At 34.7% G+C, this 26,130-nt stretch overlaps 2 protein-coding genes across 4 annotated transcripts in view; one reads left to right on the plus strand and one right to left on the minus strand.

Annotated features, from left to right (window-relative positions):
- Positions 1-1,258: 1,258 nt before the first annotated feature.
- Positions 1,259-15,091, minus strand: LOC142975518 (sphingosine-1-phosphate phosphatase 2-like). Its single transcript, XM_076118428.1, has 5 exons — positions 14,543-15,091; positions 10,689-10,842; positions 10,122-10,218; positions 7,282-7,454; positions 1,259-5,586 (listed from the first exon to the last, which is right to left on the minus strand). Exons 1-5 carry the CDS (start codon positions 14,961-14,963, stop codon positions 5,169-5,171), a joined length of 1,263 nt encoding a protein of 420 aa, XP_075974543.1. The 5' UTR covers positions 14,964-15,091; the 3' UTR covers positions 1,259-5,168.
- A 280-nt stretch (positions 15,092-15,371) lies between these two features.
- mv (lysosomal-trafficking regulator mauve) overlaps positions 15,372-26,130 on the plus strand; it is a 61,945-nt gene continuing 51,186 nt past the window's right edge. For 2 of the 3 annotated variants that reach the window (XR_012959614.1, XM_076118172.1), the window contains exons 1-5: positions 15,372-15,519; positions 21,058-21,152; positions 23,489-23,574; positions 23,949-24,109; positions 24,987-25,138. Coding sequence is in view for 1 of the 3 variants with exons in the window: in XM_076118172.1 (XP_075974287.1) it covers positions 21,075-21,152; positions 23,489-23,574; positions 23,949-24,109; positions 24,987-25,138 (477 nt within the window). In the remaining 2 variants the exon portion in view is untranslated. Of the gene's footprint in view, positions 15,520-18,365; positions 18,641-21,057; positions 21,153-23,488; positions 23,575-23,948; positions 24,110-24,986; positions 25,139-26,130 lie in introns of those variants that run through there. The other variant, XR_012959615.1, reaches the window with a different exon arrangement.

Raw genomic sequence — 26,130 nt, forward strand, 5'->3', positions numbered from 1 at the left:
AACAGTAAGTCTATTCTTAGAAGAGTCGCTATAAATACTCACCGTGGTTAATGCACTACACGGGGTGTCTTGGTACAGTTTATATAAATCTATTATTTGTAGAAGCAGTTTGAGCTAGAACTAGAAGAAAAATTGGCAGGGTAAAGTCATAATTTGTGATAAATATTGGGTTGGATTGCTTCAGTGCCGAGGTTTGTTGTGTATCTATATGGTCATGTGTTCTCAAGTTTGACTTCTGGGTACCAAAGTAGGTACTATCGGTCTTTCTTTTGTTTATATATAAATATTTATCAAAAGTAGCCTAATTTTAATTAAAGTAACTTTAGGGGTTCAAATTGTACAATTAATAATATTTGTTCGCATTTATACTAAGCAATGACATAGATATTCTAATTACCTGACTTTCTAACTGAATATAGATATTAAAGTTATAAGTAGGTATTAAAAGTTCCCGAAACCACAACAACCGAAACAGTGCAAGAGCGGTTTTTACAAAAACCTAAATTAACTGCGAACTTTCCAAACGGAACACAACACAGTATGTTATAAATACATAGTCTATATATAAAAGTATTAATTCCCAGCGGTAATACCTCTATATACAGAACAATGGGTTTTATTTTGGGTTTTCAACAAGTTATTAGGTACTGAATATGGGACAATTATAGTTCCTGGGTATTTTACTGGATGGTTTAACCTACATATATTTGTAAAGAGATAGGTACCTACATTGTTTTATATCTATTTGCCCGCAGTAGTTTGATTCACATTTATCGTTATTTCTTGGGTATTTTTTGGCGGAATAATATATATTTTTTTTATAACGCAGTATTAAACTTTTTAAATTATCGCTGATCAAACGCTAGTTCCAATGAACATAATCTACATCAAACAATCCTATAAGTTTCACTTTAAACCAGCGTTCAATCAAGCGCTAGTTTTTTTTTAAACTACGATTTGACATTTGTTCGAACCAATCAAATTTGATTTTCGACTCGATACTATCGGGAGTAAGGCTGCTAGGTGTATTGTAAGCAGTCGTGGAAGTTCAATCGGAACAGCAAGATATTTCTGTAGATTTACAACAGAATGGAAAAATGGAAAAGTGCTACAGACTAGCAAGGATGCCGAAATACTGTCTATATCCAAAAAAATAAACACAGTTCCTCCGAAAATAAATTAGCTATTTAAAGTACTGCAATAAAAAAAACATTTCATCAATGAGTTCTTAAACGAACAAAATATAAAAATACAATGATCACCATAAATCTTCATTTATTTTCATTAATAATAATAAAAATACCGTTTAGGAATGCAAGTACAAATATGTTTGAACAACATAAATAGTTTTCTATCAACTATATACATAATAAATCATTGTACATTATATTAAAGCAACATAATCATGATATAACTAAGCAACAAGACACAGTCACTAAAAAAATAATTATAAGAAATTGAACAAGCTGTTTAAAGACTTGACAAGAGTTATGTCTATGGGCTCTTTCAATTTAGCCGTATCGTGTCGGACCGCAGCAGTGCCGAAACGGTGCGTTTGTCGTACGGTGCACGGACGGTCATTTGTTTTCATACAAATCGCACGGTGCGGCAACAGTGCGGTGTCGGTACCGAGAACGCACGACGACAGGACGGCAACGTCACAAGCTCCACGTGTTCATTTCGCTGTTGAATAGTGCGGTGACTAAACGTGACAGCTAATTTCATTGAATTTTCATGTTTATTATTTGCTTAAAATAGATGATATAGACGTGGAAGAATTTATAAATGAAATTGAATTATTGAGTAATTCGTAGAAACATTCTCTTGACATTCTTAAGTAATTAAAAAATTTGCTTGGGTCTTGTTTTAACCTAGGATAAAGAATATGGAAATCACCAAAATTACATGTTAATGAAAACATCGGTAGTGTTCTTTTACGGGCGCGGCGTTTTTGTTTCTGTTTGATATTTTTTAACAGGAGCACTAACAGTAATGTTTCTTCGTCAGAGTCCATGGCTACACTGCTGTCACATGAATTTAAAACAACACTAACATACAAACGCACGGCAGTCAGATACGCTTTCAATTTAGGCGTTTGGTGTCGGACGGCTAACGTACCGCAGCGGTACGGCAGCGGGCTATAACCAGCGGCACGGTTAACGTGCGGCAGCCGTACGACACGAAACGTCTAAATTGAAAGAGCCCTATATCTGAAAGTATATATTTGCACATAGAAATATATCCAAGGAATATTGCACGACTGACATAACACAGCAAAAGTTAGTTCTTCTACGAATTTGGGTGATCTTGACTCTAAAATTAAGACGTAGTTAGTAGATTATATTTTAATTCAAACAGCAGTTACCATAAATTTTAAGTATTACCCATGCCAAATGAATTTATTCGTTTCTCTAAAGCAAAGATAATCTAACATTGTCAGCGTGACTGTACCTTGTTGCGCAGTTATAGGAGCCATCACATTGTAACTAGGCACTTTCTGTTCTCTCCTGAACCTCACAACCTCAATACATACTCTTGTTTATATAACAAGTGTGGATAGACAACAATACATTAAACATGTTCATAAACAAACAATACGATGAACCATTTACCTACCCCAGAATTACAGAATTTATATCATAGTTAATGCTCTTAGAGACTAAATAAAAGACCTGCTTCTTTAGTCATCTACACAGCAATTTAATCCCCAGATATTGTAATATGAATCCTCCCATAATACCTATTAAATCCTTATTTGGTTCCTTATGTTATTTTATTAAAGCCCAGTTTCCCTTCCCTTGTGAGTAATTTAATATTATAGAATAAAGTTTAAAAGAATTAGAAACCATCATTATAGGTCAGACCACTTCTAGATAAAGAATTATTTTCTGTACTTCAAAACCGTTTATAGCAATATTTAAACCGTTTATATTTATATAAATATTTTATTTCTAGTCACACTTAACAAGAAGTTTCTTGCAGTCTATCCACACTTCTTACAACAATACATATACATTCTCAACATAATAATATTTTGATCAGTGTTGTAACTTTGACAGCGGAATTATAACAACGATGCTAAAACACATCAAGCGCACTGTACGTGTGTACGTGTGTACATGTTACATACATATTATATACTCTTTATATAAGTAACTTTATATAAATGTTCAGTGTAACATTGTTAAAGTATATTGTGATATCACTGTGAATGGTTTATACTTTAGAATAGTCGAAACCAGAAACTAGGAAACTATAATAAAGTAGTTATTAGAATTAATAATTTGTATAATTATTAGTTATTGCTGGCCCTATCTAGGTCAATGGTTAAGATCCTAATAATATATTATATCGTAGCTATAGATCGTTCAAAATGAACAATTCGTGTTGAAAACTTATATATATGCCTAAAATTTATTTAATACATTTCTTGAGGGCATGCTAAATCCCCATGAGGCGTGGTGCCCGTAAAGCCTAAGCCCAGCAATTGAATAGTCATTTCTTAAAGAAAACAGTGATGATAGAATTAAAATCCGTATTCTGTAATGACATGCCAATATTTTCAACACTAATTGAGCAGTAATTTAATCTGGTGTAAGCTATTCTAAAGTATACAACCAAAATACATATAAATATAATACTATAGGCACGTAACCAACAAATGTGATGTAATATATGAAAATACACTTGTATATAAAACTAACAACTTTTGAACATATTATTCATTTAGCCTCGCTTTTGTTCGCTATCACTAACCTAAGCTCCGTGGAAGCTTGTGATTCTATTATATTATTATTCATAACTACTAAAGATTTTGTGCGTGCATATAATCCTATACTTTGCTATTATTACAAAACTTTTTTATCGCCAAACCTCAGTTCCTTACGCAAACACCCATATTAGGTTAGTTTCGAAAAAACATAACATTTTGGCTAAAATAGGTTAATTTCGCAAATAACAGTGTTGTGTGTGTTTCAGTGGGTTATCAGAAACCATTTTCTCTTTTGAGCAGATATAATGCATAATTATTAAGATTCCAAATATGGGTTCGTACCCGTTAGCGAAAGTAACGTAATAGCTTTACCACAACAATTAATAATATTACACTCGGGCCATAACAACACATTAAATGAAATCGTGTCATTTTATCAAACTCTCTCGCTCGCACTTACACATAGCCACATTCCTACGACACTTTTGGTTATGACATAGTTCGCATGTTTGAAATGGTACGAGTTTAGTATTTCTACGCATGTTTCATATGAGACGCAGGCTCGTATTTTAAAAAAAGTTTTGTAATAATATATTTTTTATTTGTGTTTCTATCGTATTGACTTGTGTAATATCACGCCGTGATTAATGGTGGGTAAGCAGAAATCTACACAAAAATATCTCTCTCATTTCCTTCTCTTTTCGTCACTAGCACACATTTAAACCCAATCATTATTCACTATTCTAACGCCATCTGTCGACGCAGTTTTACAAATTCTGAACAATATAAAATAATTAATCGAATCCAACTCGTTTGACTGCTGATTTTCGAAGAAAAAAACAGTCATATAATTGCCGATCAGAAAAATCAACTTTTTATTCAATCAGCGGCATCTATCGATAGAACAAGACAACTATATATGCAATTTCAAAAAGGGCGCATGTCACTATGCATAGTCATTACATGTGCCCTTTTCAAAGCATGTTTACTTGTTTCCAAGTCTTGTATAAAACAAAATACTAAACGATAAAGAGCGTTGTGCTACATCACAAGTAGGACCATTCAATTAGTAGAAAAATAGAAAAATAACTCATACAAAACACATACATGTAACTCAGTTATACGTCTGATTGATACACAGCACCCGATATTTGTATGAGATCTTATGAAAGTAAAACAGCCAAAAAAATATGTAGTATTTCTATCTCTCGCTATCAACGTATCTCTCGCTCATGGACGATGTTTTTTTATCCATAATGATTTTCTTTTATACTTAAAATGATCCTTCAACACGATAACATATTGGAAGTTACGATATTTGATGCACTCCGCAAATAGCCGACGTTATTTGGCCGAAACGTCGGGAAATATTAATAATGTCTTTAGGTGGCACAAAACATTATTTTTCTTATATTTTACTTCCATAAGACCTCACACCAGCCACAAAAGACTAGAATTATATCTCAGTATAATAAGTAGGCCTGTCAATTCTTAACAGACCGAACACATTAGGGAACACATACGTCGTATTAAACCCAATCATCGCGTACGTAAAGTACTTATAACTCAGTTCCACTATTATCTTATTCTTATTGTCCAAACTATTCTCTGAATTACGTAATTCGTTCTTATCTTTGCCCAACAAGGCGCAAACGAAGGCATATGATATTGACTTGCCGAATGCTCGCGTGGCTAGGACCCCGCAGAATCCTAGTATTGTTCTTAGTATTGTACAGCCTAACATTTCTTTGGAAGGCCATATGATTTCGTATGGCGGGTCCAACTCGCTGGCCGACATGTTGCCCAGCTGGTAGTTGGCCCAGGAGCCGGTGAGGATGCCGGCGCATACGCTCACTATCATTGTTGTGTCCTCTCTGGAATGGAAAAGTATTGTTTCAGATTGAATACCTTTAATTGATGGTCATAAACAGTATATGCAATTTTTTTGTGAATAACAATATAGTTGCACATTTTTATGCTATACCGGTCATCTACAGTAATACACGTACTCTTGAGTGGCACGTTTGACAAACATTATCTATTTGAAGTTCTACATTTACTGTTCTTATTTACATTTGAACGTCTGATGTTGATCGAAGTTGTATTAGTCTACCTTTGTAGGTCATTATTTACAAAATGCTTATATTATAGTTTATTATAAATAAATCTTTATTAATGGGAGCTACGTGTGACAAATACACGTGTGAGTATACCAGACTATTTGACAATGATTCATGACAGAACATATTTAGTGACTAACGTCAAGTTATTTAGAAGTTATAGTTCATGAATCAATCTAATTTATCGGTTATTCAAACTTCAAGTGAATCATATGTCTTCAATTTTAATGTCAGTTCGATTACTGTCTTATATAGTGATGAAATACGAGGATTGAATAGACACGGAGCTGGGCGGAGCGAAGTGGAGTAGACCGCGTATTGAGTAATCATAGTGCTTCATATCTCCACTCTGTGTTAGTGGAAATATATATATTCGCTTAGCCTTTGTTCCAAACTATGTTGGAGTCGGCTTCCAGTCTCACCGGAAGCAGCCGGATACCAGTGTTTTACATGGAGCGACTGCCTATCTGACCTCCACAACCCAGTTACTTAGGTATTAACACGATACCCTTCGGTAAGACTGGTTGTCAGACTTTCAAGCATCTGACTACTGTTAACGACTGTCAAAGATCTTCGAAAATGACAGCCGGGACCCACAATTTAACGTGCCTTCCGAAACACGGAGAAACTCGATATGTATAAGATGGTCACCCATCCATGGAACAACCTCGGCAAGCGTAGCTTAACCTCAGAGATCGATCCGTGCGGCTGTTGTTAACTAAGCCACGAGCTCCTCAAATATAATGATTAATAAATTGATGATAGAATAGTGTGATTGGTTGATTCGTAGTCGACTACTCTGCGGTCTGCCGAGCTCTGCTTCCGTGGAAATGCACGCAAAGAACAAGCAAAGCATGGTTTATATGTTGGTTTAATTTTTGGACACTTGCTTAAAGTACTGGTTTATACACAAGAGCTGTGTAATTTTTGACTTTTATTAAATCATTAACATCTACACTAAGGTTAATGAGCGCAACGAAAAATGATTAATGATTTGATCATAAAAAATGTCATTGCTTCATTATTTCATAAAAGACAAATCTCATTTACTCCGCCGCCGTTGATTAAACCAGTTCAATCTAGCTGTATCAATTGCCTTGTTATTTTTTTGTTGAACCAATTTAAGCTTTCAAAATTTTTTTTTTATTTCATTGGACAACTCACACACGGTCATTTGATTTCAAACTAAGCAGAGCTTGTACTAAGGTAACCAAATAACTGATAAACATACTTATATACTTCTAAATACATACTTTTTTATGGATACATTAACATCCAGGCTCAGAACAAATACTCGTGCTCATCACACAAAGATTTGTCCCGGGTGGGATTCGAACCCACCACACGCGGCGCTACGGTTGTTGCGGCGAGGTGACCGCTTAAACCACTGCGCCAAACGTGCAGTTAAATTTACAAATAAATTTCAAAATTAAACATGATATTTCATACCTGGTAGGTGTCCATTTGTCAGCATTAGGATGGAACACAATAACCAGTATTGAGACAGTGATGATGGCAAGCGGCGCCAACTGTGACGTCAGCAGTATCCCGTCCAGTTTGTCCACTATTGGGATCAGGACCGACACCAGCCCCGTGGCCAGGAGCAGACCTGCTGCTATGTCCTGAAACATTGCAATATAGTAATTTTAATTTATAAAGTTTAATCTCTTACTGCCTTACTAATAAACATCGTGAAAGCCAAATATATTTAACTCAAAGATGACTGACTGACTGACTGACAAAGTAATCTATCAACGCACAGCCCAAACGACTTGACAGATCGGGCGCAGGTAGATGTTATAACGTAGAAATCCGCTTAAAAAGGACTTAATCAATTCTACCCCCAAGGGAATAAAATAGGGGATGAAAGTTTGTATAAACATTCTGTATTTAGTCATAAACCACGCCAACGAAGTCGCGGGCAAAAGTTAGTTACATAATGTTTTGTCAGTGTCCACCAATTTTAAAACTATGAGAGCTTATACGTTTATTAGTAAAGCAGTTAATATTATACGGGAATTATCGCTTATTTGCATTTTAGTTAAGAAAGTTTTGACGCTTATTACTTTGGTAGCAAGCTTTTTGACTGTTCGCGGTTATTCCCGTGTAATGTTCTAAAATAAAAACTAATTACTTATTAAAACTAACTTAATTTTAAACTTTCGCGTTGCAAGATTTGTAATAACTATCTACTTTTTATTACTCGGGTGATTTTACCTTAAATAATTGCTTGACGACTCGGCGCATATTACACTAAAGTCTTAAGCGATCTTCTTTGTTTTTCGTATGTTTTAACATAACGCAGTTATTTTTTTAGGAAATTAGTGAATTTGTGACGCTACTGTCGTTGGTATCTTTCCAGGGCGATATATAAATATTTGAATAGTACACATATTTATTTAGTTTGAGTAAATATTAATAAGGACTATTAGTTTGAAGTTGCACCTAAAAATACGTAGGTACTGGGTAGTATTTTTATACCATAAGTATTATAGTAAAATATGTGATTTGTGTTCTATTATAAAAACGTGTAGGTAGCAAAGTTATTTTGATTAATTGATTGAATTCACCAATACTATATTACCGTACCTACTAGACTTGTATAAAAACTTTTCCTGTTTCGCACCTTTGACCTTCACGCGAAGGTTAGTTATTAGATAAAGTAAATAACGAGAACTGCTTGGTTAATGGTAATTAAGAGATATCAATGCGTGTATGTATGTACAAAGTTTCTGTTGTCTTTATTCTGGCTGGCTGATAAACAGTTGCATTTAAGAGTCGTCTATAGATCTTGTAGTTAGTTTAAATTATAGACGCACGCTAACCGAACAAAAAGAATGAGGAAAAAAAGAGTCGATTTTATCTCAATCGTATGTTTTTTTTAGTGCGATGGTGAATTCTGCCGATACCTATTAATAAAATATCCAATAAAGTATTTTAGGGCGCATTATTTGCCTAACAAATGGTCCAGGAAGGGAGGCGCAACGGGCTAAACGGATACCGCCTGAGGGCTGCAATGCGGTACACGGGCTGCGTTTAACGACCACTGAGTTAAAGGATAAGTGTAGTGGCGCGATACAGCCGGTACTTTCGAGTATCGACTTTTTGACATTTAAAATGTACTGCAAAAATAGTTTTTTCGACGCTCTCTAGAGGCGTTGAACCGTCATACAAAATGTTTCGATAGCTAGCCGGTTTTCAGTAGTCGATAGTGGTAGAGAATGGCTGTATATGTATAACTTCTCAATATAAATTAAGCAATATCTATATATTCGACAGATGTTCGATCGTTATCAAACAGAAGGATAAGACAATCTTTGAAAGATCTCCTGCGCAATAAGTACATCACCTGGAGATAACTCACATGACATCGTTTTCTTAAAGGATAACCCTTTTGATATATTCTTTGGTTTTCCATTCACGTAATCGTATAGGAAGGAAACTGACTTAGAAAAGTCAACATTTCCTTAGATCACAGGGTTTTCTATACGCATATATTTACGTCATTGCTTCTCTATGATACGGAAAGTACCGTGAATATACAAGCTCTTTGTTTTGTCAACATAGTGTTGTTTTATTCACGAGTACCTATCTATGCTAATCTATACTAATATTATAAAGCTGAAGAGTTTGTTTGTTTATTTGTTTGTTTGTTTGTTTGAACGCGCTAATCTCAGGAACTACGGGTCCGATTCGAAAAATTCTTTCAGTGTTAGATAGCCCATTTATCGAAAAAGGTTATAGGCTAGGCATATATCATCACGCTAAGAAATGTTACAAAAACGGGGAAAATTTTGACCCATTCTCTCTTATGTGACGCAAGCGAAGTTGCGCGGGTCAGCTAGTCCTTAAATATAACGACTTATTGTGGTAGTAGAAAGTGTGTGATTTTTTTATTTCACTAGCTTTCGCTGATTTGTAAGTTTGACTTCAATATTTTTATAAAACTGTATCCTAACGACATTTGCTGGGTACATAACTAAACCGTCTGTTGGTTCTGTCCGTCAATTGGACTTGAAATTTGACAGCGTGATCAAGCCACTCTATTCTACTCACTGTTTAGTGCTAACGGAAACGATCGTTGAAAATAGTGCCTAATTAATAGTAGATGTTCTCTAAATAGTAACTTAAGTTCCTCCTCTTGATGTGTATTGTAATATTCGATTCAGAAGTTTATTTTTGAAAGCATAAAGACACAGAAAACGTCAAATATAATATCACTTCTTCACCATATTCACACTTTATGCAGTGCTTAGTTTTAAATGCGTAATCAATAACTAAGTACTTACCAGTACGCTGTGCATTCCCAGGTACACTCTGCTGACACAGATGAGGGTACACCACGACACTGCCAGCACTATACCCCAGTGCACTGGATACTGGTACCTGCCGAAATAACATCAGCCACGTTAAATACTTGCTTTATGAGTGTCAAACTAATTTGCGACCAGTTTATAAGGGCTACGGAAAATAAATGATAAGAAATTGTAAGCCAGTTTTGACGTCGCTAAATTAAAATCGACAGTTTTTATTGCGTGTGTAAGAATCTAATGCAGTCGGGTTTGAATCCCGAGTGAGTAGACATTATCCATTTAAGTTTAAAGTTTTTCTCTGCAAAGCTCAAGCAATTCAAGCAAATACTATTACATCTAAATCGTAAGTATTTTGGTTACCAGAATAAAGTTATTTTGTTAAATGTGAAGACGCGTCAGGCTTGCTACACACATATTCGGTTCGGCAGTACTTAACGAACAAAAAAACCGACTCGACTCTCTTTATCTACATATAGGTATTCGATTTTGCCGTCCAACTAATGCCTCACAGCATAATATTATGGTACGTAGCCATTGACTTACCTATCTATAGTATAGAAGAGTATTGAGAATGGTATGCAGACGCCCACCATGGCGTGCGTGGACGGCATGCCGTACTCTATCGCCCACTTGGACTGCAGCTTCTTCACCGGGTAGCCGGGCCGCGGCCAGCGGATTATGTCTTTGAAGCCCTGGCCTGGAATACACAATCATGATGTTTTACAATATATTTCAACAGTAGAAGTGTAAGGTGTTAGGCAGACGTTAGTCTTTGATGATATCGTAACATGTAATGTATAACGCACAGTGGTTACTGTAGTGTTGTGTTCCAAGAGGGATCGTAGGTTTGATTCCAACAGAAAATTTACAAAAATTTTGTTGTCTACAAATAGTGATGATAAGATGCTTTTCTTTACAGTGAGTCTTCTTTTATGCAAAATACCTACGTAGAGTTTTCTTGAGTATGTTATGACTATTAGTCAATTGATAGCTACTATAGATACAAGACAGATCTTTTTTTTGTGCTACCATCTATAATCATTATCTCCATCTAAATCAACTTTATCTGGTCTTAGATCATTAATTCAGTGTAAATTAACGACTACTATTTCCTTTTCTTTGAAGAAGGTATAACTATATTCCTTTTTGAGTTTTATAGTCTTTTGAACTGTTCATCCACGAGTAAACATTTATGGAGTAAATATCCATTACAGTTGTACTAGTATAACAACGTATAGTGTATTGTAGTTACTAACTAATCCGTGAAGAAGTGCACAATCTGAAGTGTTCGCACGTCACATGATATGATTGACTCTAGGAACGTCAGGCTTCGGGACAATAATGTTTTATGCACTTTCTTATTTATGTCATTCACTATATTATATAATACCTATGACCTATTTTAACTAAGCTATACCTTCATGCCATAGTGTGTGCCGTAGAAGTGCTGGATTTTTCCGGCGCAAGTACGCGTGGTCTCAAGCTAACAAAATATTATTATGTACCTATCTACTAGAGTATTAGGTATATTAAGACTCGTATTACTAAATTGTATCTAGGCTTATTTTTTATTTGCTCAAAACGTTATCGTGCAACAGATTGAGGTCGCCGAGTGAAATGACCGTTAATTAAGCTAAGTACAAATTCTGAATGATATCATTGCAATGCGACATGACATTTATAAAACACTAGCTGACCCGCGCAACTTCGCTTGCGTCACTTAAGAGAGAATGGGTGAAAATTTTCTCCGTTTTTGAAACATTTTTTGTCGCTACTCTGCTTCTAATGGCCGTAAAGTGATAAATGGACTATCTAACACTGAAAGAATCTTTCAAATCGGACCAGTAGTTCCTGAGATTAGCGCGTTCAATCAAACAAACAAACAAACAAACTCTTCAGCTTTATAATATTAGTATAGATTCTTCTTACTAAAATTGGCAGAAATAGTAACACTCATATTTTAAGCTACTTTCTAATAGCCCCCAATATAACAAAAATGTAAACAGAAATGAAGTGACCACTTTTTCACTGCCCTTATTGGAAACTAGACCCTGCAGCTTCTCTAACGTGTATCCCCTTTGTTGAATGCATAATTAACAGAAAAACAAACGGGGCAGAGCGGGCCGCTAGTTCTACTATCCTATCCTACTTAATAATATAAATGCGAAAGTTCTTAAGTATGGATGTGTAATGTGTATGTTTGTTACTATTTCACGAAAAAACTACCGGACGAATTTTAATGAAAATTGGTAAACTGCTTATAACCTGGATAAACACATAGCATACTTTTTACCCCGGGAATCGTTTCACGCGGTCGAAGTTGCAGGCAGGACATAGTAGCAACATAATATAGTCACAATCTAGATTCCTTAATACTTATCATAACTGACGTCTGACATAACTCCTATAGAAATGGAGTTATGCCAGTATGGAGTGGTAATAAACACTATTCATGCGCATTCAAACCGAACACACGTCATAGCACGAATTTACACTTTGCACCATAGAAATATTCAATACCAGTACCTAAGTTATCAGATTCCTTAATAATATTTCTATTACACCAACAATGAGTAATATCATTGGCATGTTCACACAACTATGAGTCAGCAGTGATAACGTTTCTATTATCTACCTAATACTATCGGTCAATATGTGTCGATGTGAGATACTAACCAAATGTCATTTTATTATAGTGTGAGCCACAATGGTCAATTGTATGATTGTGAAGGCACATATTGCCCTTTGTGCTGATTGCTTAGTAACTGATCAAAGGGCTTAATGTTAGCATCTACATCTGTGGTGTAAATCAAATGGTAGTCCCTGGTTGGAATCCTGAGTCGGGCAAAGTATAATATTGGTATTTCTCAACAGTTTTGGGTTTGGTATGATGCCTGGTGACTTGCAATAGGCAACGCGCCTATTCTAATTCACTTGGCATATTACATAGGAATAATATTGCAAATGGCAGAATGTTTGTGTATTTCATACACAACAGCCGGTGCCTTGCTTTTTCCTTTGGTAATTGAGTTGAAACTCGTCACCTTTTCGATGTTAAGAATCCTTGGTGGGTGGATCTGCGGTGGTGTCGATCTAGTTATCTACAGTTTAATTATAAAAGTATGTCTTGGAAATGTTAATTGTTATCTTTATAGCTGTCTTAGTCAATAGATAAATAAACATGCGATGAATATTATGTTATCAGATTAATGTATTATTTAAATTTATGGGCTATTATACTTATATTTTCTTACTTTATCCAAAAATAAGATTAATGTATAATAAAAACAACCAAAAAAAACTTAATTAAAATTAGATAATATTACACATTTTAATGGATAGTCAAAAATATATAAATCTCTACTGTCACATATTCATCATATTTTTGTACCTATGGCAATAAATTATTCCACAACTTTTTTTTATAAATTTGAACTTATCTAGAACTAACAACTTACTGTTGATTTGTATCAACTGAAAGTGATTAAGTATGGATTAATGTATGCATGTATGTTACTTTTTCACAATAAAACATGTGGACCAGTTTAAATGAAATTTTGTAAACTGATAGTTTATATCCTGGATCAACACAGGATTTCTTTACCCCAAGGAAATGTTTGACATTGACAACGACTCAGGCAAGCTAGTAGTTTATAAATCAGCCTTATATTATCTTATTTTATTATTTAAATATTATTTTATACATATTTGAGTATCACCATGGTCAGTAACACTTTCAACCCACAGCATGCTATTACTAGATAATATAATGGCTAGTTTTTTGTACTTCCAATATTATTTGAACTAATTTTAGTCACACAATAGGTGAATAGACTTGGTTTCTATTTTAGTTATTCTCTTTTATTCTACTATAAATGTTGCTGTTGGTTCAACCCTTAGGCAAAATAAAAATATATAAATTTAATCCATTAGTGTCCCACTGCTGGGCAAGGGTCTCCTCCCGTAATGAGGGAGGGGTTAGGCAAAATATCAATATAAATATTAACATACCTTATGAATTAACAAAATTCACTGTCACAATCAAGACTTTGAAAATAATCAGTGTAGTAAATTATTTTAGAACTTCTATTTTATGAAGGTGTATAATAATTATTTTGAACAATTAGGAATATATTTAATCCTTTAACAATTATAATTGAATAAGTAGGTGTTAAATTTAATCTATTCAACACTTTTAAATAAGTGGTAGGCATATTCTTTTTATTTCAAAAAAGGAATTGTGCTGAGAGACAAAGTTCCTTTTTTAAATTATTATTGGAGCTTGGAGCAAACAGTCATAAAAAATAACATTAAGTAACACTACACATATATATTTAGTGTATTATATTAAAATAGCTTATAAAACGATGATAACATTAAAGAAAGGTTATATTTACCAATATACATGACAACAGTCCATACTAGCACCACTCTCCGGCCCACAGCACCATCAATGTTCCAGAACCAGAAGGGGATAAACGTCGCGTAGAAGATCTCGTCGCCGAGCTCCGTGCCCAGCAGGAACAAGTAGTACCAGAACTTATTGTTTATCAAACACTCCACTTCTTCCTTCCCGCCGCTGTCCCCCGATGTATCAGTATCGTACGAGGACTGGGAACTACTCGATATATTACTAGGGATCCTCTTGTGCTGCTTTACATCGTTCTCCTCATTCAAACGCTCTAATCTATCGGAATGTAACACCTCTGATTGTTCGTTTCGTGCACTTTGATTACTTTTATATGTGACACCAAAAAAGTTTTGAACTTTAATCACTAGGAACGGGTCCTTCAAATATTCTATGATATGATCCCACATGGCGGAATGTTGTTGTGTTACATGCGAGCCGCAAAATTCGTGTGGAATTTATTATAACTAGTCGCGGAACACAAATCCCCGATTTCGCTGAATTCTCGCGTTAATATGACAGCTGACAAACATCAGCTCGTGACACATGACATTGACACTATGACGTAATTTATTGCAAGTCAACAAATAATCCTTGTGAAACATGAAAAATTACCGATGGCGATTAATAATAAAATCTGATATGATGCTTTCAATAAAATAAAATAAACTTTGATTTATCGATTCAATATTTCATGTTGTTGCAAAATACTGAATGTTGTCCAAACGTAAGAATTTACTTCCAGCTGATGTGCAGACTGCAGAACGAAACGAGGGACATTACGGCAACTGTCAAAGTTGTCAAAAAGTTGTTGAGCGAGGTTGCTAAGTTGGTTGACCCGCACAATAATATTTTCACGAAGTTATTTCTATTACATTAACTATTTTGCTGTTAATATAATCATAGGAATATAAAGTGGTTGTTCTTACAGCTCATAAAAATATATATTTTGTGCCAGTGTTTCATGTGAGTGATTATGTCTTTAATTTGTGTGTCTATTTACTACTTTCTGATATTTTTAATCTTTTTATCTTCGCGTGCGATTGTTTATGATATAATTATAGAATAATAGCAGTTGTACCTACTCTTCGTTAAGTGTCCACTGAAACGTCTAATAAGATACTTATTAGAGCCCTTCATTTACACCCACAGGTTACTTCTGATTTATAAATATTTATATTTAAATTTTTCCACTGCAGTTAAACATAAAAGTAATAAATAAAAAGAGGTTGAATTTAATTAGTGGGGCATTGTAATAAATCAGGCCTGTGTAATTAATCAGTGCATGTATTGTGACATAATAACATACTGTTTTCATTGCCTTCTCAATGTTTACAAAACAACATTGTATTGTTTGCTGTGCCTTTAATGTATGTTAAACCATTCTGTAGAAGATTTTAAAGTCTCCTGTAAGAATCTACACCTATAGACAATAAAACAAACACCAGTAGTTTATGGATCTTCTAAGAATGCCAATCATAATGTTTATTTAACAATTTCTACACAACATTGTATTTTATCTCTGGCAGTAAATATGAATTTGTTTACACAGTGCATATATATTTTATGCTTTTCATATAAATAAGATACATAGTTCCTTAGATACTAGTTACTTAGTTATATTCAGTATGTATTTTAATAATAGGACATCTTTTTTCATAGTTGAAGGTCTATATTATTGATTGAATTGGTATACTATTGCTATTTGAATATAAGTTAGGTTTTCCTTAACTAATAATTACATCCTTATTTGTCTAGTTTACTAGCAACTGTTTTATTTTATACACAAGATTGAGTAAATATCTAAAATTCTAGGTTCTGCTGTAGGCTCTATATTTGACAATATTTTTCCCTCTTAACACATTGTTAAAATACTTGAGGCTTTTAGTTACTGCTACAGTTTTTTAAGATACCTTATATTATACTTGTTATATTATTGGAGACCTTTGCGTAGCAGTGTGACATTAAGGGGAAAAAAAAAACTGTATAAGAGTTTTTATTGCAATTGTAATAAGAATTCTACAATTCATAATTAAATACAATTTATTTAAATTTAGGTACTGATACTTTCTTCACAGTATGTTAGACTTAATCTTATATTATAATATCTTTATAAAAATGGTATTGGAATTGAAAGTTACTTGATACTTGAAAACTATAGTTTATAGATACACTTTGCCTTATATATTGAGGGTATTTAGGTTGTGAGGCATGTGAGGCGCCCATAGCCAGTTGCGCTCACCGGTCGGTAAACGATCTGTGGGTTAAGCAACCATTGGCGCGGTCGTTTCATAGATGGGTGACCGCATAGTAGTATTTAAACTGGGCGTCTCCGTGCTTCGGAGGGCACGTTAAAAGTTGGTCCCGGTTGTTGTCTACTAAGATAACAGTCGTTAAGCCACGTCAAAGGCCTCTCGGGCGGCTTGAACAACTCTGACACTAGGTTGACCACTAACCATACGACAAACAAACAAGAAACAAACAAAAGGTAGTAAATAATTTGAATTAGGCACTAAATGAGGCGACAATATTGTCTAAAGGAAATGTCGCCGTTAAGTACACTGACGTCAATGCTCCCTGTTAGTAGACATCTAATATGAAGATCGCATCAAACATGACGCAACTCAAGGCCCTTATTTAATAATGCCGCCTGTCTGCCCTTCAAGAATACCTACAACTAAATAAATTAATAAGAATTATCTACAATATGAATGATATTTCGTAATTCTGTCGTGGTTGAGTAAAAAATATGTTTATTGTAAGAAAAATGTCTTAATACTATTATGTAAGGCGTTTTGCGTATTAAACCTAGTGTCTAGAAATCCTCTAGGTTCTCTTGCTTTTTAGTTGAAGGCCTGTTTTTCCATCGCTCAAAGTATTTTATGAAAACGTGAAACATTTTCTATACTTACACCACTGTTAGATTTTTGAAGTTAACTGACGACTAGCTGACTCCTGCGCCAACGGTACTAAATTTCATCCCCTATTTCAGCCGCTTAAGGGTTCATTTATATTAAACACTCCTAAATTTCGTCCAAATCGGCTAAGCGGGTAAACTATAGAAGGTAACAGTCGAGCTGACTTTCGCATTCCTAATAATATAAACATAGATAAATCAGCAAAAACTAAAGTTACAAGTAAAGATTTCTCATCTTCCACTCTGAACTCAGATCATACGGTCAAAGCACTAAAACGTACATAATTTCTTAAATAGACGGCGCAAAGAATCATTTGATGATAACCTTCTATTCTTAGTAATATTTATACTCATATAAATCAATCCGGGAGACCTTGGTCTAACAAACGCGGAGCCCGATCGCAACAATTTTCGATATCTTCTATATTTATTTCAACTAATTTACAGAAATATTTAAGTAACTATGCACCATATTTCAGCTAATCTACACTTTAATTGAATAATACCATAAAACTTTGCTCATTAATAACATTTATTATCTATGTGTCCTAAAAATCCGTTTATTAAGTTTTTCAGTTTGTCGCGAATAGTCGGACAGGACTTGGTTTTAAAACGTGAAGTGTATGTTATTCGTATATACGGTTTACATACCTACTAACACATATCCAACATGGCTAATCTCATACATACATAATAATATCACGCCTTTTTCCCACAGGGTTAATTAGGGACCAAAGAATATACATATTTCTTCAAAGATTCGCCTCAAAGTTAAAAGAAATAACCTATTAATGTCCCACTGCTAAGTAAAGATCTCCTCCCGTAATGAAGGAGGGGTTAGCCCTTGAGTACACCACGCTGGCCAAGTGCGGGACAACACCAAATACTTTACTATCAAACTTAAACCGATCAAACAGTAGCTTTTACTATCAGCAGCGATTAGATGGAGAGTTATACAAACAATAACTTGTAGCGTCCCAATACGAGCATCTCGCACAGCGATAGATAACATTGTACGCGCTATCTGTCCTCCCGGCAAATAATGACCGCACTGATAACTCTCAGTGTACATGCGACGCCCGTTATAAGAACTTGTTACTATAATAGAATGGAAGAAAGTGTGTGACTATGGATTGATGTGCTTGAATACTGATTAGTATCGTCATTTAGGTAGGTAGTTTGACTTTTTCAATTTGCTGAATATCTCTAGATTCTGTTAGACGTAAGTCGTTTTGTATCTAGTTAAAATTTATGTATTGAGCAAGTTATTAATAACTGTCCCGCGGGTGGACGAAGACTTCTTCCTAGAATAAAGGAGGGATTTGACCCTCGATGGTCAAATATCGATTAGGGATCTCTATCTCTTTGTATCCATTTGTAAAGAAACTCTAATTGTCATCATTTTTCTAAACTTTTTACCGCTATAGTCCAACAATTTAGTAGAGAGCGTTGTATGAAAGGTTAGCGGCTGGCGAAGCTATTCAAAATTCAGAATTTAGTACATCAATGACCAGCAAGCTGACAATAGCTTGCTTGATACTGTGTTGCTACTTTGTTTATTTTTGTTACTTTTTATGGAATTACCTACTAAAAGTTATTGATTTTCATCTTAAGAAATAGTAATAGTAAAGGCTCTCTAACGACTCGTCAGACTGTAGAACAAGTGACCTTTTTTTATACACTCGTGACTTCGAAAGTCAGTGGTGTGTTACTGATCACGTACACAGTTAGGTATTATTACAAAGTAGGTACTATTTACTTCAAATTATGTAATAGAATATCTAAAATGTGCGTATTAGGTACTTGTAATAGACATTTCACGTAAAATAGGCCTCAGTAGGATACAACTCTCGATACTTATCACATTGTTATGAACACTTATCCGCCATTCACAAATAGCTACTGTTGTTAACTTGTTACATAATGACAACGTTTATCTTTCATTAGTTAAGCTCTGGGGAATATACTCTTTCTGTTTTAAAAGGGAAAACGGCTTTTATAAGGTCTTTTACCAGTCAAAAGCCAAATCAAATGATTTATGTCAAATTCGTCTCTTATAGTCGTAACAATGAATGAATCTACTACTAGGTGAAAGGCGGTAGAGCCCTATGAGAAGAGATAGCAAGAAAATCACGACCACTCTTTTCAATCGCCAAAAAATACGTGTCAAATGGAATCATTCCACTAATTAGCCCAATTATTTATCTTGTCTATCAGTCCTTCATTTAACTGAGTTAGGCTTTTGATTGGAACCTTCAACCTAGGATAGTAAATATATAACGTTTTCTGCTGCTCTATTCGATAAACAAAAGCGTGAGAGCTTAGAATATTATTTTATAATTTTATTATCAACCGCAATCTCTTTAAAGCATAATAATATTATCTTATGGAACTCATTCTAAAATTGCATGAATTTGACATTTTCATGTACTGTTGTACTACTGTTATACTATACAACGGTATTTCATGCCCTTGATGACTTTATCATTAGCAGAATTATTGAGCATGCATTGATAGTAAACAAATAATAATAGAAAGAATTCAACAGCCATTCTAAATTCATTAACAAATGAGCTCTACTTAAAATCGTTTTGATAATAAAACTAGTTCGATAGTTAATTAACATGTAGTTATCAAATATTTATATCTTTATCAAAATATCGTAAAAGTTCCATCAATAGGGTATAATAAAACTAAATTATGTGCCACAAGGAAAGAAATCATAAAGCTGCAATTAAAAAAGAATTCGTTTTCTCTTTTGTAAACGAACATGTTATTTACCAGTATAGCAAAGTTTCATCAGTCATTTGTAATTAAAAAGTATCCTATCCTTACTCTACTCTTGGCTCCATGATAAATTTCACCTTTACGGATTAGCCGTAAAGCGTAACAGACAAGGGCATTTATGATACTTCATTGAAATATTCCTTAAAAAAGTCAAATACAAATGATTAATAATTGAACGGAATGTTGTCTCGAGATCCAGTAAACAACAATTAACTTAATCGGGCACTGACAAACAGTAAACATGTCAATTGCTGCTGCAACGTTCGGTAGCCAAACAATTTCACGATACATGCACCGACGTTTTATAGCTAGCCTCTTAATATGTTGGTCTTATACCTAAGACCTATGAAATAATCCTTTAAATAGTATAAATACGAATGTTTATGACGAGGAATGAAATCTATAGGATTTATATCTCTATCTATATCCAAGCTACTTTAAAAACATGTTTTAGTCCTTATCAATCCTTTTCTAACCACGACGTCCTCTGCATGGAAAAAAATCTCAGGATAAAAGTATTACTTATGTGCTAATTTCATCAAAGTCGATTCAATAATTTTTGAAAGAGTACAAATGATGGATGAGACATCGTCACAAAATTTTGCACTTATGATATTGGTAGGAAAGTCATCTTAGTATAAACTCCGTTCTAGTCTAGTTGTAGCTACATTGACGTACCTACTACATAAACACTAAACAGTAATTAGCATATCTGACCTATACTGAGCTTATAACGTAGTGCGTAGTAGTAGCTATCGTCATAGTAATATTAATAGATAAATACATGATGGTTATCGTAGGTCGGTGATCAGGGCGGATGGCGGCGGAGGAGGAACCAGACACCCTCAAGCTATACTGGGATCACTTCTTCAAAGCGGAGACTGGCACTTATGAGGTGAGTAGCTAATGTTTTATAGTCACAAAGTTTGTTTTATTAAGAGACCCATGGGCCCATGTCGTAGTATGATTAATAAATATCTATGACTTAAAACAGTTATCATAGAGACCAGAATAGTGTGTTCTGCTACGTTCGCTGTTTAACGGCCAGTTTCTTTATACATATCTAAAGTACCTAACCGCTAAAGCCATTGAATGTTACTTGAAATTTGTGTAGTAGACGCACACCTATTTATTGATGAAACTATCAGTAAATTTGTGAAGAGACAAAGACTGTCATTTTTACTTTACCCCTATACTTTTGATGGAAAACCCAAGGACCGTTATTCGCAGTTGGTATAGTGTCACAGTTTACTATTCGCTTACAATTAGCTTTACATGGACTATTCGACATACATAACCATGCTGTAATTACTAAACTCATTAACAATCCACTAACACCTTGTTCAATAGGAGTCTGACCTTCCAAAGCCTTAACAAAACTTAGTGTATGTTTAATACTAAATCTTTTAAAATGTTTCGAAGTTACTCATGTCCTAGAAATAAGTACCACTGCACCAAGATTGCACCGGATCAGTTCCCCTGCCCTCTTCAATAGAATATCATTGTCATTCTAATAGAGTTAACTATCGGATAGTCAACACGTGTCCACGTTGGACCTATTAGCGTACGACTATTATTTATGATCGAGTTTAAGGAGGAAGTGGATAGTCTATGGGAATTCTTTCTATTAGTACGTATGAGGAATATATCTTGTGGGTGTACAACGTGTTATGTCAACACCATCTTCAGAGTCGGTTAAATAATACTTTTGCGTGAATTAGATAGAATTAGTGTCGCTAACTTCACTACTACTTTACTAACTTTTTAAATGCATGCAAAGTACACTCTTTTTGAGAGACCTCTTCGAATTATCGTCAATTTTGATTTTCTATAAAATCTTCTTTACTCCTTTTCTCTCGCGTACTAAGTCTGTACGGTAAGAGAATCGGTATTTAAGCTCTTTGTAAATTACTTTTTTAAAACACCACTTGGTGTCGATCATGATATTGTAATTAGGTATATAGAATACTAGCTGACCCGGCAAACGTTGTTATGCCATATACCTAAATAAAAAGCACCACCTAGGAGTATAAAAAATAGATGTTGGCCAATTCTCAGACCTACTCAATATGCTCACAAAATTTCATGAGAATCGGTCAAGCCGTTTCGGAGGAGTATGGCAACGAAAACTGTGACGCGAGAATTTTATATATTAGATTTAATCAGAGCGAAACACTGAACATATGAATGAAATTAATACTTTTATGTCAATGGATCATTGACATAAAAGTATTAATGGCACACGGTTTGTAATCATTTACTTATGATATTAAAATCAGCTGGCAATTATACCTAACACACGTACAGCATCCCACTGTAAAACTATTACAATATTATAAATTATTGTATCGTTTCTTTGAACCTAATTTACAAACTAAAGCATTTAGTTATGTATATCCGGGTTTAATATTAGTATATTCAGAGGTAATTATAGCCTGACTACTGAAGCTTCAATATGACAGACCGGAGCTATCGTGTAAGGCGCAAAGTGCTTTCGTTCTTCAATAAACAATTTAAAACGTCGTTATGCAAAATATATTTACCTTTAAGTTAATAAAAGTATAACAAAGTGCTTTATAGAGCGAACTAGTGCTACACATTGTTCTGTGTCTCGCAATAGTTGGACCACGAAATACGAAAGTGATGTTATTATCCAATTGAACCCGACCAGTCAACCAGTCACGGTTGACCGCCGCGCGTTCCAATGCTTACTATGTCAGGCACAAACGTTACCTAATAATTGAGTATATCGAGCATGAAAGTAGGGTATTATAGTCTCCTATATCTATAGAACACTAAATCAGTATTTTTATAAACAAGACTGTATATTTTCCTTTAGCGTTGGGTATGAATAGGTCCTCAGTTTTAGCCTAAACAGTTGAAAAACCTTTCCACTTCCGATTACGTCATATGTCGTTACTCTATTTCCTGAGTATATTTTTCGGAGTACACTTTTCAGTCGCCAAATTTACAATGTCGTTAATACAACAATTGATCATGCAAGAAGCTGCCAACAATCAGAGATTTATACTAAACGTCAACTAAAGGGTCCACGCCACTACTTTCAGAAAAAAACAATAACTTTATCTTTTTGCGTTTTAAGTTTACGCTGTCCTAACTCTATTGAAATCTGGAATTTTGTCTGACTACTACCCATACCTTTGTGCTACGGGAAAGGCTAGGAAAACTTTTCCTAAGTGTAAACATTTTAATCTTTAATTATTGTTCCAGAAATCGACATGGCTGGACTTGTTCCTGGCTGAGTTCTTGATCCGTGTCAACAATGGAGACAACCCTAAGGAATTAATAAAATTCTGGTAAGACACTTAATACATACTAAGCCTGACTATGTTCTTTGAAAACCAATCACATACTTATTTCCCTAGGGATCCGTATAATTATAAGACAAGTAATCATAACTTTATGTATTCTTTTATTTCGGCGGTTGATTCTTATCATAGCTGAAACATAGGGCTTATTAAATCTACTAATATTGTAAATGTAAAAGTTTTTAACTTTGGATGAATGTTTGTTCGCAATTCTTTGTCGAAATTGGATATTAATGAAATTTGGTACACTAATAGCTCATAACCTAGATTAACGCATAGGATACCTTTTACTCTGGGAAATTCTTTCACGCAGACCAAGTTGTGGACAAATAAGTCTGTAATGTATTATTTCCCCGGTACAGTCCAGTCAGCGGAGTAGTGACCCTGGTAGGATGCGAGCTGCTATGCGGCATCCACCGCGTGACGTCATCAATCAACACACACTACTCAGTCCCGCTGCCGTGCCTCGACTCACCATGCTCGGGGAAGCCAGCTCCTCCCGAAGAAACTACGGACAATGTTTGTAAGTACCTGCAGTTGCTACCTTGAAATCACGGAAACAAAAGCAGGTTTCCTGCATGATCTCTTGTGCCAGTTGCACACGCTCAGATCTATCGAACAGCTTACCTGGCAAACTGCATGTCATTGTCTTCCCATACCTACTCTTCAGTATTCCTGCATAGGTAGACCACTCCAGTAGACTGGAGCGAATTCGGCAGCCATATCTCATCAAAATCTTAGTTTAAACCGTTTTCCAGTTTTGTGTAAATTTATATCAGTAGCGCGGTTCTCTACAGTCGGTACTGTCGAGTATCGAAAGTTTGACATTTAAAATGTACTGCCAAAATAGTTCCTACTAGGCGCTGATCAGATTTACATTCAAAATTTCTCGATGACTAGCCGGTTGTCGATAGTCAATAGTGGTAGAGAATGGAACTACAGTTTTTAGCATTTTGATTGTCACTTATTTTATTCATAGTCTGTCCATAAATGATGAAACCGGCACTAAGAGTGGCTCGCTATGCATTTAGTATGACTAACACTACGATCTTATTGGATTAGCGCTAGAGCTCTTGAACTAAAACTATTAAACGCTTTACCTGCAGACATTGACAAGATATTAATGTATTTCTTTGGCAGCAGATGTTTTGCATTGTTTACCTTAAAATTAACTGTTAGAAGACCTTGTGCATCTGTACTTCGGGCTATTTTTATTGTCCTTGGTATAGACTACTTAAATGTTAAAAGGCATTCATTCTTACCGATTTTCCGTAAAATTCAACGAATTCAGTTGCTTTTTGAGCATGCGGAATATTGCGATATTTTGTGGAAATCTTGAGCAACTCTTTAAAAAAGCTGAGCTATTAAACAGAGTGTCACTGACTTATCTCTTGAATCAGGTGTGGAAATCAAAGCAGAAGAGCCGAAGGTGGGTCCCACGAGTCTGTTCACTCGCATCAACACGCAGTCTTCAGAGGAGATCCTCAGGAAGTACCTGGTGGGCGGCGTCGCGTGGCGATGCCTCGTATTGTTGAAAGCACTCGGAGTAGAGGTTAGTACGCTTAAAATTCCTTAGAAATGTAAACGGTACAGATGCTGACATAGCAATGGAAATCTCTTTTTTTTAACTGATCAAGTACGTAATTAATATTACTTACTTATCATTTAAAAATGGTATATGAAGTCGAAAGTTCTCTTATCTCTATTTTGGGCAAATCTTTTGTATTGTCTGTAATTTTTTATAGGTAGGATAACATTTTGTGAGCTGATTCAGGTAGACAAAAATGGTTTGGTAGTAAATAAACCAATATATTTTATATGTTCGGCATCTTGTTAGATTAAACGCGGACCACAATGTGATTAGCGAATAATAATACATACATTATAATTATGTAAGTTAGATAAATATATTGTGACGCAACAACGACCAAACTTAACTAAACTTGTTATAAGTAGATTAGTATAATATAATGATCATGCAAAACAATAATAAAAATTATATCGGCCGGATACATTACAATAATCAGCTTGAAGACCCACTGGCGGTTAAATGAATATTGGATAAGTATAACATTGAGTAAAATATAGTCGTAAAACAAAGCACGATCACTTAACATCTAGCTATTATAACTACCGGCTTACTCTAGACAAAATCGAATTCGATTGAATCAATGATTCAAGGTAATGTCAAATCGAACTCTTATACTCAAAACTAACGCATGATTGAACGCTGGTTTAAAGAACTAAACTAAGTAACTAACTAACTATTTATTTAGATAATTTTAATTTTAAACCAGTGTTTGACAACTGCTATTCCGGAATAAATTTATTAATAAAAAAAGTACGAGATTAAGCCCAAAGACTCAGTAACCACAGTGACTTAAGATGTTAAGAGAGCTAAATAAACATGAAAGTTTAAAGACATTTCTCATATTTCCTGCCGTGTGGTTAATGGTCAACCTCGTGGCAATTACGCTCAAACCGATGGCCTTTACATTCATACTTCATAATCGTTAACTAAAAATATAGCAGTCAATCGCCAGA

Source organism: Anticarsia gemmatalis, chromosome 9, assembly GCF_050436995.1.
Source record: "Anticarsia gemmatalis isolate Benzon Research Colony breed Stoneville strain chromosome 9, ilAntGemm2 primary, whole genome shotgun sequence".
In the NCBI taxonomy this organism is placed as follows: Eukaryota; Metazoa; Arthropoda; class Insecta; order Lepidoptera; family Erebidae; genus Anticarsia; species Anticarsia gemmatalis.

Coding starts and splice junctions, on each gene's coding strand:
- LOC142975518 (XM_076118428.1), bottom strand. CDS start 14,963: ATGTGGGATCATATCATAGAATATTTGAAGGACCCGTTCCTAGTGATT. Junction 10,843..14,542: donor GACTGTTGTCATGTATATTG/GTAAATATAACC, acceptor TGTGTATTCCAG/GCCAGGGCTTCAAAGACATA. Junction 10,219..10,688: donor CTCTTCTATACTATAGATAG/GTAAGTCAATGG, acceptor TTATTTCGGCAG/GTACCAGTATCCAGTGCACT.